Source organism: Delphinapterus leucas, chromosome 4, assembly GCF_059928025.1.
Source record: "Delphinapterus leucas isolate spDelLeu-1000000601 "Yukka" chromosome 4, BTC_Dleu_Yukka2, whole genome shotgun sequence".
Taxonomy (NCBI): domain Eukaryota; kingdom Metazoa; phylum Chordata; class Mammalia; order Artiodactyla; family Monodontidae; genus Delphinapterus; species Delphinapterus leucas.
In genome coordinates, this window is record NC_143132.1 from 70,217,490 (window position 1) to 70,238,741 (window position 21,252).

At 46.2% G+C, this 21,252-nt stretch overlaps 1 protein-coding gene across 1 annotated transcript in view; it reads left to right on the forward strand.

Moving 5' to 3' along the window:
* LOC111171693 (kalirin) overlaps positions 1-21,252 on the forward strand; it is a 114,364-nt gene that overhangs the window by 78,769 nt on the left and 14,343 nt on the right. The window contains exons 19-24 of the mRNA XM_022567528.3: positions 13,836-13,863; positions 14,385-14,556; positions 15,739-15,860; positions 16,544-16,675; positions 18,197-18,361; positions 20,084-20,162. Coding sequence (XP_022423236.1) covers positions 13,836-13,863; positions 14,385-14,556; positions 15,739-15,860; positions 16,544-16,675; positions 18,197-18,361; positions 20,084-20,162 — 698 coding nt within the window. The remainder of the gene's footprint in view (positions 1-13,835; positions 13,864-14,384; positions 14,557-15,738; positions 15,861-16,543; positions 16,676-18,196; positions 18,362-20,083; positions 20,163-21,252) is intronic.

Here is a 21,252-nt window from a genome sequence, read left to right on the forward strand (position 1 = left end):
GTCCAGGATACATGGGCATCTCTCGGTGTCCCATCCAACTTACAGAAAACAAAACAAAACTTAATTCAGTTTGATTCTGATAGGTAACTTTACCCAGGTGCATTTTTTTAAACTTCTGGTTCTCTTGAATGCTTGCTTAGTGTTTTCTTCTTTGGCAGATTTGGCTTTGTGTAGAAAATAGCCAACTTCGTAACTGGAAACTTAGAAAACATTTTTTTCATGGAAAATAGCATTATGAAGAGTGGTTGGTTCCCAGCTAAAGATAAGAACTCATTTGTTTTAGTTTCTCCTTCCTCCCTTTCCCCTCTTTTTTTTCTTTCCCCTGTATGTTCTCTTTCTTCTGGGACTTACTCCTCCCTGAAGGCTCCAGTAAAATCATGGAGTAGGTATGGTTTGTGGGGATGACCTGGCCCCTAGCCAATAGCAAATGAGGAGTGACCGCAGCAACTCCAGAACCCCCCCTCCTCCAGCCCCCAGGGCTCCTGGGCAGTGGCTGCTCCTGCCACGGAGGAAAAGAGCCCTGGGGATCACCTCCCTCCTGTAGGCCTAGCAGAGGCCTCTCTAGAGACAAGAAGGCTGAAATCTTGCCCGGGGGCCTTTCTCATACTCCAGGGTTACAAAGATGTGGAAGTGAAACCAGTACCTCCACCAACAAGAACCTCCAGTCAACTTCCAGGTCCTCCTAGGCCAGGAACCCTTTGGGGTAATAGAAATAGGACCCTCACATGGCTTGCCACTGAGTGACAAGCATCATAAATTTACAACACCTAGAGAATTGGAGCAAACTTGGCTTTCCCTGCCATTTTGCCCTTCAGAGTAAACTGAAATGCTTTTCTCCAAATCTGTACCCACATCCCCGATAATGGATAAGAGTTTAGAGATTTCTTCTGTGCACAAAATACAGAATATTTTCTTAAAACCTTTTCCTTTTTATAGCCCTACGCTTTTCACTTAACTAGATGGACCTTTATTATTCTTATTCTAATTTGACCTAATCCCAAAGAAAGCCACCACCATATTATGACAACCACCACAAAACCCAGGGAAGACCATGTGGCTCCAGGAGGCGTAAGTCAGTGGTGGAAGGCACCAGTTGAGTTGAATCAGGCCAGAGACCAGTGGGTGAAGGTGGGAGTTCTGCCAGGGTAAAATAGTCCCCTATGGCTGTGGGTGTTGCCATGGAGCGAAATCTGGCAGGTGTGGGCCAGTGCAGGGCTCCCCTGTGGGAGGAGGTGGATATGGTGCTCATAGCCTAAATATATCTTAGAGAATGGGGAAGGCAGGGGAAACTTCTGGCTCTGCTTTCCTTGCATTTCGTAGGATAGGCACCAGCTCCTGGGAAGCCCACATCTGTCGGCCTGTAAATGCCTCATGGCACCTGTATCTCCAGACCTCAGTATTGCTGGCATGTAGTGAAAATGTCATCTGCAAATACATGGAGGGAGAGGGAAAGCCAGGTATCTATGTTCCACAAGGCAATTTGGGACGTTTTGCATCTCTGGTGGACTAGGGGGAGAAGAATGACTTTCCCACTCTGCTCTTTAAAGGAAGAATTGGGCACAGGGAGATGTGGGACCAGATGAGCAACATACACTGAGAAGGTTAACTGATGTACTCCGATGCTCCATTCAACATTTAGATAAGCAAAAGCTTGCGTGCGCACATGTCTTAGCCCTGCTTTGTGAATTGCACACGTTTCTAGGGTTCTTATTCAGCCAGGGCTTGCAGCCCTTTGCATGAGCTGTGTGAGATGGGTCCCAGGGAGGTGCTGTTGGTGCATAAGGAAAGGTGTTAGGATGTCAGTGCGGAACAGAAGAAAGCCGAAAACTGTGTCGGTGCATGTCTGAAAAGTTTTCAAATATAATAAGTTGAGGCAGAACTGGAACTCTTGAGGGGGCATGTGGTTGGAAGCTGCAAATATTCTGGTTAACCCAAGGTTTCTGTAGTAGGTGTGCCTGCAGCCCTTGTGTATTCCATATGGATCCTTGTAGGGATCAGCAAGCTCTTCTGAACTGTGTTGCCACGTTGAAATTAACTCTGAGCACATAAGCAGGTGCTGAGGGGAAGCAGGCATCTTGGCACTGCTAGTATTTTCAGACACAGATAACAAATAAGATATAGAAAGTCAGCCTATTCAATATGAACTGAGAATTTTCTCAAGGGGTTAGTAGGTAGCTCTTCATTACAACGTCCATTGTAGAAGAAAATGGCCGGGGGCGCCTACTGAAAAGAGCTAAACCTTAGAGACCCGGTTTGAGAAATAGGTAGGCTGGCCACCTCATAAAGGACCTTGCTGTTAAACTGATAGCTTTGGGCATCATTACCAGTCCTAGCTTGGCCCCCAACCTCACTCTTGTCTTTTGAACCTGATGACTGCAATAGGTGCTGTCTCATTGGGAGCATGTCCCTGTGCCCTGCTGAGCTGAACTGCAACTCCTGTGGCCTGTGCTAAGATCCCCTGGGCCTGGTCCCCCAGCTGACACCCCTGCCACATACCCTGTGCACTGCTCAATGTTAGATCTCCGAATGCTAAGTCCTGCCCTGCTGACTGCCCACCCTTGACCTGACGCCAGCACGTTGATTCCAAGCCTAGCCATGTGTAGGCTCTTATCTCCTGCCTCTGCATGAAGATCACTTCCAAAGCATTCTGACTCTCAGTTGGTGGGTTGAAGGGCTCCTTTAAGGAGCAGTTTCCTGGGGTCTTTGCTTACACACCAGCTGCTTGCTCCCCTCAGGGCCGGCATATGTCCCAACATACTGTTTTAGGGAGATATATAGGCACATCCTTGAAAGCTAATTAAGAGGAAAATAAAGCACCTTGAATCCTAGGAATCTGATTTACAAAGCTTTCTGAGAATACCCAGTTATATAAAGGGAGGCAATTCTGCTCTAATGTGTACATCCTTTTTCTTCCCCTGTAGAGACATGCTCGTGAATGTTCTCAAGTACAGACCCACCTCCCACTCCCAGCACCACAAGCCACACCACCAGCTACTGCAGGACTGGCTCTGGGTCTCTGCGATCCCCTCGTGGCCACAACCCCCTTCCCTCCTGCTGATCCGTGGGCACACCTCAGAGGGGACTGTTCTAAAAATGACACGGATCTGTGCACAGTTCAGCCTTCTTGTTTACCCTGCACTGATCACACTTTGGGGGTGGCAGTGGAGGGGGATATTCTATATGAGAGAAATGTCTCTGCATGGAAGAAGAGTCAAATCAGGCTGGAAATGAAACATTAGTCTTTCTTGGGAACGAGTGAATATTAATTCATTTTTTCCAGTAGAGCTTAGACCGCTGATTGCCTTTTATTGACAAGGTAGGCAGGCGTGATGGTGGGCTGGATGCCATATGCCCACCTGCCAGCTTCTCATGCTGCCCTGCCCAGGCTGGAGCCAGGGCTGGAGGCTCAAGGCTCAGAAGCCCCCCTCTTAGCTGACACCCATCTCTGAGAAGCATGGATTTCTTCTGAGCTGTACTGGATTTCTCCCAGGACCCTGGCTAGGAAGGTTTCCACATCCGTGCCACGTCTGAAACGTGGTCTGAAGACTGTCGATGCTTGGGTTTGGGCATCTACCCTCCAACCCCAGCACTTTTGTCCGCAGCAGGCACAGGAGTAGGAAGGCCTGACTCAACCTCCCAGTCCTGGGCCTCGGTCTTCAGCCCAGCTTTTATGTCAAGTCCAATTAATTAAATGCATCTTAATTGTTTTGTTAATGCCCAATACCACTTTTAGCAGAGATGGTCAATCCATCAGAGTAAGAGGTTGTCATGATTCCAAAAAGACTGCATCTCTGCCCCAGCCATTTGACGCAGGGCCAGCCCCGCCCACGGCACAGGCTGCGTGCGGTCATGATGCCAGCCCCCAGGTATTTAGCTCCGGGTGGAGGTCGGGGTGCTTGCTGTGTAAGAACCGGCTTGGGATCCTGTGGGAGAGAAGGCACTTGGAAAGGTGAAGCTAATTTGGAAGGAAATTTCCAATTAGGGTAAGACTCATAGACTCTCAGAGTTGATGGAAACTCGGAAAACTTTAGTTAACCCTATCCCCTTCATTTATTTACTCTTTATGGTGGTAAAATATACACGACATAAAATTCACCATTTTTACTTTTTTTAAGTGGCATTAAATACTTTCACAGTGCCGTGCAGCCGTCACCATTATTCATTCCAGAGCTGTTTCATCACCCCAAACTGAAACTCCCCTTTACTCTCCATCCCTCCAGCCCCTTCCAAGACCTTGAGAAGAGGAAACTGAGGCAGAGGAAGTTGTAACTTCCTGTTCAAAAGTGAGCGGGTGCCCTGAAGGCAGTTTCTGGTTTTCCCTGGCCCTCGTTCCCCCACCCAACACCATGCTGCTCCTCTCTTGGAGCCCCTCCCACCTCCAAGTCCAGGTAGGTTTTAATCTAAAACACAGATTCTGGCAGACAAGAAGACGTGCCTTCCAGGGCCAATTTTCCTCTGTGAATTTGTTATTTAACTTTCCAGCTCAACAAAGAGGAATATCTTTTCTGCCCATCCCAGCCCTCCAAGGCTGAAGTAGGACTTAGATGAAAGTCACACAAAGGCAGTATCACATGGAAAGAACACTGGAACGGGGGCCAGAAAACCTGGACTGCAGTCTGGGCCCTGTCAGCTATGAGACCTCGGGCCAGTCAGCCTTTCTGAGCCTCGGGGTTCTCTGTGGGAGGTCGCACAGCTCCGAGGGCACGGGTGTTTATGTAAGGGACATGAGCCCTTTGAGCCTTGTGCAGATCTAAGGTGTGATATCCAAAGACTTTGCTCTCCTGAATGTCTGACTCTGACAACAGTGAGACCCCAACAGGAGAGAAAGTAGAAGATTCTGTGCTTTGCCCCTGAAACTTGCTTTGCAGGGGCTGTGGCGGGAATGGCCTGTGTACATTTCCTCCCGAGACCCAGCTGGAGTATCCACTTCCGGCTCTGGGAAGGGCTTGAGCGGCCAGAGCTGAACTTTTCTTTCCCTCCCCAAATCCACAATTCCCCAGGCCCAGCTTCCACGTCTTCAAAGAGCTAGGCTGCTGCTCCCACCTCAGCTGCCTTGGTGCCTTGCCCCAGATTCGGAGCTTCAAAATAACTAACCTGGCCAGACAGATTGAAGGAAACTTTTACACCCCAAGTCGGGTGACTGACCTCCTGGCATCACCAGCGTTTCTGCCGGTGCCTGTTTCTGCATTTTATAAAAAGAATTTTTTTAACGAAAAGAACTCTTTGGAGAAAAAGTGAAGCATCACACGCCTCTCGTTTTATTTTTACAAAATATTTTCTTTGTAATAGACCTGAAAGGTTGGGCCCGGAGACTGACGCTGCTTTGCCTAGCTCTGTTCTAACTCCACATGCAGATTGATTTATATTCTGCCACTGGGAGAAGGGCACTAAGCAGACTGGAGCTGGCGTTTCTCCCTCCCGGGAGGTTAATTACAAGATCTTCCACAGCATTAGTCACGTCTATCATGCTTTCTGTTCCTTCCAACCGCCTGGTGAAGATGCGGTTTTCTTACCCTCCTAGAAGAAACAGGTTCAGAAAGGTCATGGTCATACAACCAGGAAAAAGGGCAGGTCTTGACTGTGGTGCTTTGAGATGCCAAACGTGGCAGGTGATAGGAAGTCTGCTCCCCAAGGGAGGCTCAGGTACTTTCCTTAGGGAGGGTCAGGTTCAGGCCCTCCTCTGTTGCATATTTGCTTGTTAGAGGAGAATTTCTTCCTGAACAACTTTTTTAATCCCTTGACAGCTGGGCTAATTATTTGGCCTCACCACACCCCTCTCCCAGTGACTCAGGAGTCCAGACATAAAAGCCAAGAAAGAGGTCCAATTTCAAGGGCCGGAAACGTCTGAATTGGTTTCTCAGACCAGCACAGTCACTCAACACACCCTCACCCTCGTCTGCAGGCCTAGCCCATTTCATTGAGGTCATACACCAATGAGATTACAAGGTGCCACTGACCCAGGAGAAGTCTCTCTCAGAGCCAGCTATCAGCGGGGCAGAGGTCACCACCTCCGTTGCCCACACCCTGCGCTGTCGAGGTCCACCTACTGGCTCACTCAACGTGTTTTCCTAATCAACGCAATATAACAAAACCCAGTTGACACAAGGCATCACAGTGAGTACTATGGAGGGCCAAAGAATTATGTAAGACCTGGTCCCTCCCACTGCTTACTGCCGTCACATGAGGGAGGCAGCTCTGATTAAACGCCTGCATTATACAGCAGACTTCGAAACTTGCTCTGATGGAGGCATGGAGCCATTCATGTACTCGTTCAGTGAATATTTAGACACCCACTCAGGCCCTGGGCTAATAACAGTGGCTCCTGTTTATCAGCCTTTCCTATATATCTGGCTCCGTGCTGAGTCCTTTCCTCCCAACAGCACCCTGACGTAGGTACTATTATCATTATTTTTGTTTTACAGGTGAGAGAGCACAGAGAGGTTAGTAACTTCCCTAAGGTTATGTATTCACCACCTGTCTCCCAGGATGCCTGTGAGTGTGGTCATTGGCTTCCCACGATGGCAGGGTATGGGTTGGAGGGACTGATAGGATGGAAACAGTCTTGGAAAAAGGTGAAGGGTCAGAAAAGGGCTTGAGCAAAGGCCCAGAGGTATGAGAGTGCCTGGCACATTTTGAGAAGAGACTACGGTCTGGGTAGCCGGGGTTTAGGTATGTGGGAAGAGTGGTGGGAGATAAAGCCTGGCAGGTGAGTTGAAACCGGACTCTGAAGGCCTCAGAGGACTTGCTAGGAAGCCTGGACTTAGTCCAGTGGCCAGCGAGGAGCAGTGGAAGGTTGTCAGGCAGAGTCAGGGTGATTCATTCTGGACTTCAGGAAGATCACTGGCCCCTGACTGAGAACAGTGGGGACAGGCAGGCCTGTTGGAGGGCTGTTGCCATGGATCTAATGAAACGTGGTAAATACCTGATCCTGACGGGCAGGACGGGGGGAGGAACGAGCGCCTATGAAAGGCAAAGGAGGAGCAGTGGGGGAAGCAGAAATGACAGCGGCTGAGTGCAGCTGGGGATGTCATGGAAGGAGCATCGGGCGTGGGAATTCCCACAAATCAACCTTCCACTCTCCCGTGGCCTCGGAACACACTGTAACCTCTTATGGGTCCACAGACTCTGGGAGGGTGTTTCACTCAATAAAAGAAGCTTAGGGGACAGGGGTATGGTCAAGGTCAAATCGTTGAGGGAGGAGACCTCAGAACATTCATCTATAAAGACTTTGAATATTCAAAGTCAGGATCTTGGCTTCCAAGTTGCAAACGTGACTTATAGAAGGGAAGTGATAACACCGCCGCTTCACCATCCCACCCTGCAACCCCAGTCCCGTCCTGACAGACTTCTCTGTGGCTGACAGCCCCGGGAGACCAATGCATGCACGGCAGTAAACCGCCTTTCCGTTCCTTTCCCCTCTACTGTTTTGTGGGACAGGCGATAGATTTTTTTTTTATTATTCTATTGAAGTCATATTTTTATCCTTTTTTATTTTTGAGAACACAATAAATGTTCTTCAAGCAAAACACCGAGGAGAAATAGGAGAGGGGTTTGGACTAGACGTTCCTGTGAAACAATGTGCTCCACACATGGACACTCATAGCTCTACGCAGCAATTAGTGCTCATACGTTCCTCCCAGGAACACATGGAACTTTTTATGAAATTTGACCACATACTACGGATAAAGCAAATCCCATCAAAAATCAAGGAATCAGTATTGTATAGACCAAATTCTCCAACCACAATGCAATTAAGTTAGAAATCAGCAAGAAGATAATTTTTTTAAACCTCAAACATTTGTAAATTTGAAAACAATGCTATTACAATTGGGTCAAAGAAAAAAATGGTTGAAGAAAAATACTTAGAGCTAAATGATAATGAAAATACTTGGGAGGTACAGAACTAGTTCAAAGAGAGAATTCTATTGCTGTTCAGGATTGTGTTGCATTTATGTATTTTTTTTTACTGCAATTTATTTTACGTCCTCTTAAGAGATGAGCAGAGGTAGGAATATTTTCTAAATTATTAGAGAAATGTATTCTAAAAAATTAGAAAATCGTGTCTGGCTTGGCCAGATTGGAAACATGAAGGGTTAAACCTCCAAACCAGAAATCATACCTCAGTTTTTAGAAAGTGTTTTTCTGGTATCTGTTCATTTTATTGCCAAATCTCATCATCTAAAATCCCTCTCCTTCCTCCTCTGAACACAGATTCATATGAAACAAGCATAAAGAGAATAGAAAGAAGAGGCAGAAGACAGAAATGTTGTTTCATTCAAGGTAGCTCTGAGTTGAGTTCAGGACATTTGGTTTGAGTTTTGTTTGACCATTTTTATTCCCTCAGCGCTCTCGATATGTAGTTTTTGTTTCTGTTTTTTGTTTTTGTTTTGTTTTTTGTGCGGTACGCGGGCCTCTCACTGTTGTGGCCTCTCCCGTTGCGGAGCACAGGCTCCGGACGCACAGGCTCAGCGGCCATGGCTCACGGGCCCAGCCGCTCCGCGGCATGTGGGATCTTCCCGGACCAGGGCACGATCCCGCGTCCCCTGCATCGGCAGGTGGACTCTCAACCACTGCGCCACCAGGGAAGCCCTCGATATGTAGTTTTGAACTGTGTTTTGTGACAGGTGATGAGGGATTTAGAAAAAAACAGGTATTTTTCTTCTGGAGTCAGTTGACACCTGCTTTTCTAGGCAGATGGGATTTCACCCTCACTCTCAGGTCTTGAAGTCAGAATCTTGGACACTGACTGGCAAGAAAAATAGACTCCAGATTTCCTCAGAGCTCAGCGTGTTATCCATTGCTGTTTGATTTCGCCTGTGATTCTCTCCTGTTACCTCACTGCCCTGACGTTTTGAAGAAAAATCAAGAAGACGGATGGAATTCTCTCCGGAAGGAAGAAATTGGGTTGCTGATGGACCGCGTCGTGGTGGTTCTAGGAGTACGCACTACCGCCTGCCGCCCTCTGCTGTTCAAATGAAACCAGGCTTCCCAGCAGTTCTTTCCCACCCGGCCTCCTTCTCCTCCTGCGCTTGGGTCTCCCAGAGAGACAGTGTGCATTTTATGTAAATGTCTTCTTCCCGCCACGGCCACTTGCATTTTAGATCCCAGATCTCTCCTCCTGCCCAGCCACCACTTTACATGGCCCCCAGACTGTTTCTAAGGAAGGCAAATGTTAGCATTTAGGAAATAGCTGCATCTTACGATTAACCCTTCGGGTCCCAGACTGACGCCTCAGGTCCCTGCCCACACCACCGGTGATCATAAGACAAGGTGGTCAGGAGACCTAAATTCTAGTCTACTCATTGAGTGGCGGCAGTTAACTTGATTTAACAAATTTTACTTGATCTTTTGCTATGTGCAAGGTGCTATGTTAAGCAATGTAACAAACAGTACGTAAAACAGTACATGAACAGGTTACTATCTTCGAAGGGTTCACAAGTCTGGTGGGGCAATTAACATGCAGGGAAGATGTGTGGATAGATGGCAGCGCGTGATCAGAGCCATAGGGAGCAGCCTCTGGAAGAGCAGAGAGGAGAGGAAGGTCACTGTTGGCTAAATCTCAGACCCTGACTGACCAATGAGATTCCAGAACAAGTCAAGTTCCAGATTAATGGAAACTGGAAAACACTCCAAGTTCACAGCAAGGCATTTTCTCAACTCTCCTCCCCCAACTTAGGACCCCACCATTTCACATTTTCATTGCTTTAACAAATATCAACAGAGCACTTATGTGCTAGGTATTACGCTAGGCTCTGAGGCAATGACAATGAAATGAAACGTGGCCCTTGCCTGCATGGGCCTTGTAGTCCATAGGGAGCTGCAGGCAAATACAAGATACTGTGTGAGAAGGTTGGCATGACTCTTCTCCAGTCCATACTCTGATTTGCTTCAAAACAGAAAGAGAAAAAATGAGGGAGGAATCTCCTATGGGCAGAATCCAGAGTCACAGTTAGAAAAACATTGGTATGGACTTTTTCCAGGCTCTTGGTCCTTGCTGGAGGAGATTGCAGAGGAGGACTGGGTAGAGATGAGATGTAGAGCAAGGATGGGGATTAAAGGTCAGCAGGCAGGCCTTTGACATCGATGACAAAGTCTCGCGATGCTTTTCCCCAGACCTTGCCTCCGCACTGAGCGCTGAGGTGGGAAGAGCTCTGGGGGCCAGTCCCCCATCACTGTCTCCGTAAGGCTGCACTTACTTCCCTGTCTCCTCTGGAAATGGGAATAGGTAACAGGTGCTCGGCACCTCTTCCCAGCGCTTTGGAGGGGCAAGTGAAGGAGTTTGTGAGTAGTTTATGCCAGCCATGCAAGGTTAAGCAAATCAGTGATGGTATTACCATTGTCAGCAGCACCTAGGCCAGCCGAGAGGCAGCGGCATGAAGACCGGTGCCTTCCACAAGCCGCCTCCAGAGAGAAGCTGCAGTTAAGCCATATCGCAGCCTTTCTCTCCAAAGTCCGCACTAAGTTCTCCACGGAAGCTAGGGAGATTTTCTTTTTAAACGGTGCCTGTGTTTAACAATATACTTAACACGGTTGGGGTTGTGACAAGAAAGAGGAATAAGGTAAGAAATTCTCTAAGCAGCCGTTTGGGATGTTTATAGAAGTACTGCCACAGTGCAGGTTTATGAAACCCCACTTAAATTTTTATAACGTACGAAACTGCCATTTGTCTCTTCCATTTGTCATCTTTCTCCTCCCTGTGTCTCCCGGCATGGACTCGATGTCCTGCTCCCTTGTGGATTCCCATCAAGATGGGACATACAGGCCATCGAACGAAGCTGGCAGCATTCCCAAATCTTTTTTACCCTGGAGTCCTTATGATTGAGTGGGGGTAGGACGAGAGAGAGGGCAGTGCTCCGTGTTTGCTGGAGGCTGGCTATCGCCATCAGCCAGGCTCCCTCCTGGACACTGTGAGCCATTTAATTCCATCTTTCCCACTAGACCATTGGCCCAGTGAGAGCAGGCCACCACCACCTAACCAAGGGTCAGCTCAGTAAATCTTCATGAAATAGAGCCCTTCAGTCAAACAACTTTCCAGGTGGGCATTATTGTCCCCAATTTACAGGTAAAACCAAGGCCTCAGGTGCTTGGGGATGTTGTTCAAGGCAAGGGAGTATGTCGGCTTAGGGTCTGGATACTATGTACTCTGTCTGCTGGAGAGTTTACAGTCCCTCCTGCAACCCACACTCTTAAGACCCTCCTCTCTCAGAGGCCATTGATTTTATTGTTTTGGTTTTTTTAAATCATTTTCCAAAACGTTTGCATGCCATTGTGTTTGAAAATAGACTCTATTCAAATAGTATTATACCCAGGGGTAATTATGTTATAGATCTCTTGTCCCTACTTCCAAATTCTGTGTATGAATGAGTCCTAAATTCATTGGAGGACTGAAATGTGGACATAGGTCAAATACTCATTCAACCAACATGTATTAAATGCCCATTACGTGGCAGACCGGGGGCTAGAGGCCTGAGGTACAAAGATGAATAACAAATGGCTCCTGTCTTTGAAGAACTTATAGTCTAATAGCTCTAAGTGAACCATTTTTTCCTTAAAAAAAAAATATTACAAAAGTGAAACACACTGACTGCAGAATATTTGGAAAGCCCAGGTAAGAAGAAAAAGAAAAAAGAAATCAATGTGCAGATGTTTTATAAATCCTGAGGTCACGGCCTATGGCTTAGCATCTCTGTATCCACAAAATCTTACACCAGCCTCAAGAAGCAACGTTTTTTGAATGGGTGGGTGGACGGCCACCCTTCATCTCATCACCCCAAGAAAACCACTATTAACGTTTAGGAAATATTCCTAGTTTCCTTTTCTTTGACTGTGAAATGACTGGTTCAGTGTCATTCTCCCACCTCACCAAAGTCAGGTGGACCAATTTATGGCCTCCTTAGCACCTCCTACAAGTGAGGCTGGACTGCCCACCATGTGTACTGGTAGTTTAGTTAATTTTTCAACTAGAGCAACTCTTTACACTTCTCTGCCTACCATGGCCCAGGGCCTCTTCACATAGAGGCGGTTTCTAAGGTGTGGGAAAAGCAGTCGCTTTTACCAAATGCCCCATGCATCCTCCACACCCACCCCCAGAAAAGACTCAGGGGCAGGAAGTTGGTTTATCTGAGATCAGTTCCCTTGGATGGAGGGGAACTTTCAGCAGCTTTGCTCAACAGGCTGCATGTTGATTCACCTGAGGCAGCTTTTAAAACTGCTGGTCCCAGCCCCAGTTCACACCAATTAAAACAGAATTTCTAGGCATGAGGCCCAGGCACTGGGTTTTTTTGTGTGTTTTTAAAGCCACCTGGGTCAAGGATTGAAAACCGTTGATTTAAAAGCAGGCCGGGCAGTGGTGTGAGTGGCCTTTGGAGACTAGTATAGGGCACCGTGATGGTCAGAGTCTTGAGACACTCAGCCCCGGGACTTGGCGTTGTAAGAGTTTTCTGCAGCCTGCTTCGTGAAAAACCTGGGTGGTAGATGTAGGCAATCGGTTTACAGAGGGGAACTCAGAGGAGGAAATACCTTTTTCCAAAGGGCTCGTATGGATGCCTGTGTCAGGTAAAACCACACAGAAGCCAAGCTCACCTATGACTTGGGTAAATTGGGGAGATAAGTGTGACTGCCCCAACAGACGATTTGCAAGACACATGAGCCTCCTAGCTTCATTATGAAGGAAAGAAGAATTTTGCAAGATAAACTGTTAGAGATAAGCCCCTGCAACAATAGGCCCCTTAGCAGAAGGGAGGTGATTAGACTTAGATAATTTATTTAAATAGTCACTGAATACTTGTTATTTGTCAAGCATTGTGTGACATACAACATTTCATTTAATCTTCATGATAACGCTTTGTACTAGGTATTATTTATCACCATGTTACAGTGAAGGAAAGTGATGATAGTAAGTTTTTAAAAACGAAGGTAAAATCACATTAAGCAAAAGAGGTAAGCCCCAGCCTCTCCTACTGGGAAGCCCAGATCTTGTTCACCCCACCCAGCTTTATGACCCAGACTAGGATTACAGGTAATACAGAAGATAGGAGAAAAACCAAGGTGACATCTTCTCAAGAAGGGGTAATGGCCAGTCGACTGGAAGGTCTTCCCTTCTGTAAGATCCATGGTGTCACAAAGCAGACGTTGTAGTGTGCAGAGGGCTCCAGCACGGCCTTTGCCAACCAGCCACGTGACCAGATAGGTCCCTAGGGCAGCCCAAGTCTCTGTTTCCTCAACCATGCAGCCCAAAGGGCTGTGCAGTGCTTTGCAAGTTGCCCTGTGGAGCCCTGGGCTACAGGAGCAGTTCAGTGGGGCAGGATGGACAGCTGGGACTTCCCTCTTCCCCCTTCAACCAGACAAGCTCTGCATTTAGCTGCTGGAAGAAAACCACTGGGCTGGTTAATGTCCATGACTCTTCCAGTTTAATAGATGTCAGTTGCTCTGTTTTTGAAGATTCCCGATGCTGGGAAGAATCAGTGCCATCACGATGCTTGAGTGCATATTGAGGTGGGGGAGAATGGGTTTTTATGCACAGGGCAGGGAGGAAAAGCAGGTGAGGTGACGGAGGATAACAAGGCCAGCTGTGGCCAGCCCAGCTCTGTAGTCACAGTAAACCTGCCTGGGGCCCGGGCTGCCCAGAGGGAATGTGAACAGTCAGAGCAGATGGGAAAGTAAACCAGGTGCCCTTGTTGTTACTGCAGTAGTGAAGCAGTCACAAGCCACAGGAGCTGGGCTCCACGCGTCTCGCCCCAAACTGTACTTTCCTTTTACTCACTAAGATAGAAGTCTCCCGTTCTCTTTTAGTAGTTTAGGATTTAAGCAATTTTCTGTTTCTTTGTGTTTTTCAGATCTTAAATCCAAATTTCATCCAAGAAGGTGAGTTAAAAAGTGACAGAATTGAGTACGTGGCGATTGGCTAAATAAATTACAGCAAATCCAGCACTGAGGTAGCACCTTTAAACAATGGTGATATAGTTCTCTACTTACGGACAAGGAAAATGTTTAGGATACACTGTTAGGGTGAAAAACACCACACCTTGTAATGTGTATAATGGGATCCACTTTTTGTAAGAAAATATGTGTTTATATAAAGTCTAAAATGATATATACCAGACTGTTCACAGTAACCCCTGTGTGATGTCACCATGGAGCTTTTTCTTCTCTTTTTTAATCTATATTTCCTAATTTGATCTAAAATAAACATTTATTACTTTTTTTTTAATTACTCTAAAAATACTTTTTCACAGGACACAGGTGACTCTACAGAGTTAAGCTAAAGGTTATTTGAATCGTTACACAACATGGGTGGGGAATGAGAGGGTTGTGTTATAAAATAGCTGTTTTATTCTGTCTGTTCTGAACGATGCAAATTTATATCGATGTTGATTTGACCACAGTGGCGCCAGAATTCCTTGTGCCCTTAGTGGATGTGACCTGCTTGCTTGGGGACACAGTGACACTGCAGTGCAAAGTATGTGGGCGGCCAAAGCCCACAATCACCTGGAAGGGTCCAGACCAGAACATCCTTGACACTGACAACAGCTCAGCTACATACACGGTCTCCTCCTGGTAAGCTAACGTCCCCACGTCAGCAACCCCAGCACCTCAGTGCAGTACCCGGAGGCTAAGTCCGGCATGTAGCTCCTGTTCTGGTTACTTGGTCTCTCAAGAGAAGAGCTGCCCTGGAGCCTATTCTAGCCCAGAAACTTTGTGCCCCTCGGAATCCTGTGAAACAGTGGTATACTCAATTCCTTCATTAACTAAAGCACAATTTTCTTAGAAGAAACAAAAATGACTTACTCCAAAGTGTGCAATAGAAAACAGAAAATCCAGCCACAAGCATGCTTCTCACAAAGACTATTTAACAAATTTGGTTGGCTGCCTCCCAATTATTCTGTTAATATTTACTGTGGCTAATTAAGAACTTTCTTGCACAGTACTGCTTACAGAGGAAAGCCGTAGCAAGCCCTAGATGCTTAAGAAACATTTATGGAAGAAACAGCTAGGATCAAGACACTTCATCCTTTAACTTAATGTTTTTGCATGTGAAATGGGGTTCCCAGCAGAGACTCCCTGGCCAGGTCCTGAAATATCAGTGGACCCAGGGAGCTTAGCTTGAGAGTCAGTGCATGGCGAGGCTCATGAAGATCACCAGGTTTTGTGGCGACCAGTGAGGAGGGAGTAGGGCTGACTGTGACCTCTGCATTTAACCCTTTCAGAGCAGTTCTTCCCCTTAATGTCCTGGACCCCAGGCTGGGACTACTGGGAAAGTTATTTAGTAGAGGAATTTGCCTTTGCTTAAGTCACTTAATTATCTTGAGGGTCCCACATGTGGAATGTGAAATACTTGAACATTTCATTCTCTTTCCATTTTCTTGTACCACTTGTTATTGATTGTGGACTGAAAATGTTTTGGGACCAAGTTGCTAGGTGGCAATGACACTAGTAATATTGGGGACCAGTATTTGCATAGGACTTTATATATTTCAAACCACGTTCTGATTCTTATCCCATTTTACTCCTCTACTAAGCCTCATTTACAACCAACTTGAGAGATGGGCATGGCAAGAATTTTCTTCCTCTGTATGGCATTGGGGAGATGGAGAGGCAAGGTTCTCACCCAAGTGTATAAGAAGGTAACAGAACAGGGACTAGACCTTGGTCCTAAGGACTCAGCTCAGCACCCCATATACTTTTATAGTCACTTGTCTCATTACTGGAGTCTGAAGGGCATCCTTTTCGTGTCCCTAGTGATTCCGGGGAAATCACCCTGAAAATCTGCAACCTGATGCCCCAAGACAGCGGTATTTATACCTGCATAGCAGCAAATGACCACGGCACCACATCAACGTCTGCTACCGTTAAAGTGCAAGGTACAGTCTCTTGGATAGTCAAACATTTTTTGTGCTTTCTTTTTAATATTCATTTTCTAATTCTGGTAAAATACACATAACATAAAATTTACTGTCTTAACCAACTTCAGGGGTACAGCTCAGTAGTGTCAAGTACATTCACACTGTTGTGTAATCCATCTCTGGAACTCTTTGCATCTTGCAAAGCTGAAACTCTGCACCCGTTAAACAACGACTCCCCATTCCTCCCCACCCCCGGCTCCTGGAAGCCACCATTCTACTTTCTGTCTCTATGAATTTGTGTTAGTCAGACATTTTAACTGGACATTACAAGGGATCCCTGAGACCTGGGAAAGAAGAGGTACATTGTGAAAGTTCCAAAGCAAAGTTCCAGCAAAAGGAAACAGAATGAATCTTTGATAAGAGCTGTCTGGGCCCTACTGTACACCTCCTAAAGCCTAGTTCTCTGACCAAGCTTTCTCTCCAGGGTGCAGCATTTAGTCCGAGGAAGAACTTCTGACAACAAGGTATATCTCCCAGCTCTCCCTCGGGCCTAGGGAAAGGTGTGCCACTCGGTGGAGAAGGTCATAGGAAACATTTGAGACACAGGTTAGGTGTCAGCATTCCCTAGGTGACTTTCAGCCTTGGTGTAAAATGCCAAGTTCTGCAGAAATAGCATTTGACCCTAATTTCTGTCCCTGTAGGTGTTCCAGCGGCCCCTAACCGCCCCATTGCCCAGGAGAGAAGCTGCACCTCTGTGATTCTCCGCTGGCTGCCCCCATCCAGCACGGGAAACTGCACTATTTCTGGTTACACTGTGGAGTACAGAGAGGAAGGTGCGCCGTCTCCCCCTGCTCTTCTTTTTCTATCTTCTCTTTCTCTTAAGGAGGGCCTTCAGAGTCATAAAACTATTTACCTCTAAGCCTTTCATCAGCTATTCCTTCCAACTATTGTCTTCCAACTCAGCACAAAGGCCTCAGTGCCGGGCTACAGCCACCTTTGATCTCAAACACCGAGCAGGGTTTTTTGCCAGAATAATGACTCATGGCAGGTTGCAAAGCACCTTCACGTGCACTTCTCTGCTTAACCAGCCCGATCACTCAGACAGGGACCATCGGGCCCATTTTACAGGTGATGAGGCTAAAGCTTAAAGAAAGTTAAGAAACACAAGGCTGGGGTTCATAAGAGGCAGAGCTGGCACGAGAACCCAGGTCTCTAGTTTGCTAATCTGTGATCTTTCTCCCAGAGAAGTAACTAGGGTGGCAAAAGCAGAGGTCTACCCCACCTCCGCCCGCCAACTTTACCCCCAGACAAACTTTAGAGACCACTATAAATATATATATATGATGACTTTTCAAATTGTTCAGTTTTTAAATTTGTTACATTTACGTGCTAAGAGTGCATACATTTCCTTAGCAGTTAGAAACAACTATTATCCAGAAGAATTAGTTGAAATGAGAAGCTGCCGGGTAGCTCTAATTGTTAAAACAAAACACCTCTCTGAACCGTGTGACGAGTCACACACCTGAATTGAAAGCAACTGCTGGCACCTGGAAGCAGAATCCTCTGTTTTACTCTCTGTTACTCTTCTTATTTTAACCCTTCTTTCTTCTCTTAAACAGGCCCTCTGCAGTTATAAAGCTGTCTATGTTTGCCTCTTTCTTTAGCTGTTCACTGTTTCTCTCAACGCAGCACAAAGGTATCGATCGATGCTGAGCTGAGAGACGTATCTCTCCAAGCCTGTATTTCCCTTAGCATTATTCAGGTCATAGTTTATAAGATGAACTAAGTTCTCTTGGGAAAGTTATTTAATCATTCTGAGCCTTGGTTTCTTTATCTGTAAAGTGAGATTAATCCTCCCAACCTCATAGGATTTCTGAGGATTTAAGTGAGAAGGTTAAATGAGAGAATTACGGGAAGACTCCTTCCGCAGTATTTTACATGTACCTAATGCTCCATACATGTTCATTTCCTTTCTGTTTCAATTTCCAAATGCATATTTCCTCTCACTTTGTTATTAATTCACAATATACTTTTCTGGCCTTATTAAAAATGTGCCATGTGTGCTTCTGTAAATTCTGCATGCTCTATGTCTTTTCACTCTCCCATGTGCCCATTTGAAAATGAACAGACTCTACAGGCCAGCTGCTTGCACCGCTCTCATGATGTGTTCAGTCTTTTAGGAAATTGAACCCAAACCTGCCAGTTAGCCCACAGGCTCTCAAGGCCCGAGGCAGTGACCACAACTGTCCCTTGAATGGAATGTGTCACTTTTCCTTTCTTTGTTTGCTAAAGGTCTTTGAAACAATGTGCCTCTGGCCTTTCCTCTTTCCTTCTCCTCGGAAACTGTGCCCTAGGTTCCCAGGCCTGGCAGCAGTCGGTAGCGTCGACCTTGGACACTTACCTTGTCATTGAGGACCTCAGTCCTGGGAGTCCTTATCAGTTCAGAGTCAGTGCCAGTAACCCCTGGGGGATCAGCCTTCCCAGCGAGCCCTCAGAGTTCGTGCGACTTCCAGAATACGGTGAGTCCCAGCCATGCCCAGTACCCCAGGCGATAGAGACAAGACACCTGGCCGACTGTCACATACTCACTGGCACTGGCTGCCCACTGGCATGTCACTGCCCACTGGCAGTGTCAATAGGCCACTGAGCTAGAGGTGACGTGGATTTGCTTGTCGGCTTCTGCCAAGTAGCATTTCAGAGGCCTCACGAAGGGTGTTTCCGTAAAGTACAGGGCTCAAGTTAGAGCTGCGTCTCCAGGGACCAAGAGGGGCAGGCAGGGGCTGTGAGTCACATGGATGCTACCAACCCTCTTCTGAGACAGGAACACCGAGCCACCTCTTCCCTGGGAACCCCTGCCGGCCTAAGTGTACCTCAGCCCCACTCACCAATTTAAAACGGGGAGAGGAAAGCAACCTGCCTGAAGGATTTGAGTCAAAATGAGTATTCAATAGTTTCTCCACCCCCAGCCCTCCCAGAATGTCTTGTTTCAACATGGATATGTTTTTACGTAGATGTGTTGAATAACTAAGATACGCACTTAAGTAGCTGCACACGAGTATTTTACAAACGTGGTTCTTATTTTGCCCCCTATTCATTAGCTCATCAAGCCACCTTGGTCCCTGGGACACTTTGTAAGAGGAAACTTGTTAACCTAAAGAAATCTCCAAATAGCAAGGTTTTGGGCAGGGCAGGGCAGTGGACTGTGTACGTTGGGGCAGGGAGAGGAGGTCACTGTAGTTAAAAGACAGTGAACCTGTGTCTTGGGGTTAAGGGCATCCTGGAGTCTCAAGAGGAGCTGTGGACCCTCTAGGGCCCCGGGCTGCAGCCCCGCCCCCGTGGTTAGCTCCGGAAATGCTCCCCAGGCCTCTCCCCACTGCCAGCCCGGTTCAGCTCTGCTCCCAGGGGCCTGTGACTCACTGGGAAACCTTGGCCCCAGTTCTCTATTTCCTGAGAACTCAATATGGGTAAGCCATGTCCAGGCTCAGCCCAGCTGTGCTCTGGGCAGCCTGAGGTGACCGGGGTCAAAAGAGACGTGCTGCAGGCTTGACTACTCTTCTCCCAGGCCACTGCCTAAATCCCGCCCAGGGATGACCGCTGCTTTTTGTGAGCCTTGCTCCCCAGCAGTCAACACAGATAGATATTGGTGTGCGTGCTTGTGTGTGTGTGTGTGTAAATCATTGCCAGGGAATTAATGCATCATACAAGGTAATACCACCGAAGATTTGGGGTTAGACTAAATCACTCAATACGCCAGATAAGCTCATTCATGCTGAGAACAAAGGAGTGAGAAAGCAGTTTTTAGAATGGTTGGAGCACTTTCGTTTCCTTTTCCCCTTGGCCGTATAACTCTCCCCCTTTCCTCTCTGCTGCAACCTCCCTGCAGCCCTGATTCTCACTGGCTTTTCTAGGCCTTTCACAGTGTTTTTCTTTCTCCCTTTTAATTTTTTCTAGCAGATTTCTATTTGACAACATCCGGAAGTTACATTTCTGATTGTCCGGAGTTTTCCCTTCGTTTATGGAGATGGTACAGGGAGTCTGACTCTGTCATGTCAGTTTCCCCTTGGATAATATTTTTTTAAGATAACATTTCAGAGAATTGTGGCATTTTCCCACTGAGTTAGATTCCATATTTAGTCATGAGAATGGCTTTGGGGGTGGTGCTGGGGCTTTTCTGTTAACCTGTTCGTTGTTCTTACATGGCTTTTTCTCAATATTACAAATGGATTCTTTCTCTTCCAAAGACGCTGCGGCTGATGGTACCACCATTTCTTGGAAGGAAAATTTTGATTCAGCTTATACGGAGCTGAATGAAATTGGAAGGTAATAACCCAGTTTTCTGTTCCTTTATTCATGAACACTTAAAAACATCACATGACAATAACGACTTCTTGTTTTGTGTTTCTTTCACTAAGTGCATTTTCTCTATACTAAGAAAAAACTAGAGTATTTATGTGTATTTTCTATGGTTCTTTTTCTAACTGCTTACATTAAAGTTCTCAGCCTTTCTACTTTTCTAATATAAGAATTTAAGGCTCAGTCATTTCTTCAAAGTACAATTTTAGCTAAATCCTGAGTTCTGACATGTGGCATTTTCATTATTCAGTTCTAGGTATTTTTCCTTCAACTATGATTCTTTTCTTTGACCCAACTGTAGAACTGTTTTAAAATTTCCAAATGTATGAGATTTTAAAAAATTGTCTTCTTACTACTGATTTCTAATTTAATTGCTTTGTGGTTGGAGAATTTGGTCTACATGACACTGATTCCTTGATTTTTGTTGGGACTTGCTTTGTGAGTACCATATGGTCAATTTTCATAAGAAGTTCCATGTGTTCTTCAGAAGAATACATAAGCACTAATTGTTGGATACAGGTCTCTCTCTCTCTCTTTTGGTTAGAAAAATGTGTCCTCAAAAATGAAAAAGGATAGAAATGTGACTTTTAACAGAATAGTGAAAAATAATGTATCACCTGTCTCACAAAATCGTTGATGGGAAGGTTTTACATGCCTGTGATGTATTGGTCTCCAGGAGGTCTAGGTGAGAGAATGTGGGTAGATCTTACAAGTCACCCACCCTCCTGTGATGTGTAAATAAAAGAGCACTCACTAGCAACGGGCCATTAGCATCCTCTCCATCTCTGATTGACGGCTCTCAATGAACAGTAAAATTTCCTACGTGGTTGTGACAGAGGTTGTGGAGAGAGCAAAAATGTTCGTTATTCCCATTTCTTAGGCAGGAGTAACAATGTAATTCACTGCCTTTTGTTACAGCTCCTTTCATCAAAAACCAGCTTTAGCTCTACTTTCCTATCTTCTTTGTGTAGCCAAACAGAAAAGATAAAGCCAGTGGAAACTTACATGGTGATAATGATGGCGATGAAGCTTTCTGAGTAATATAGTATTCTGGATA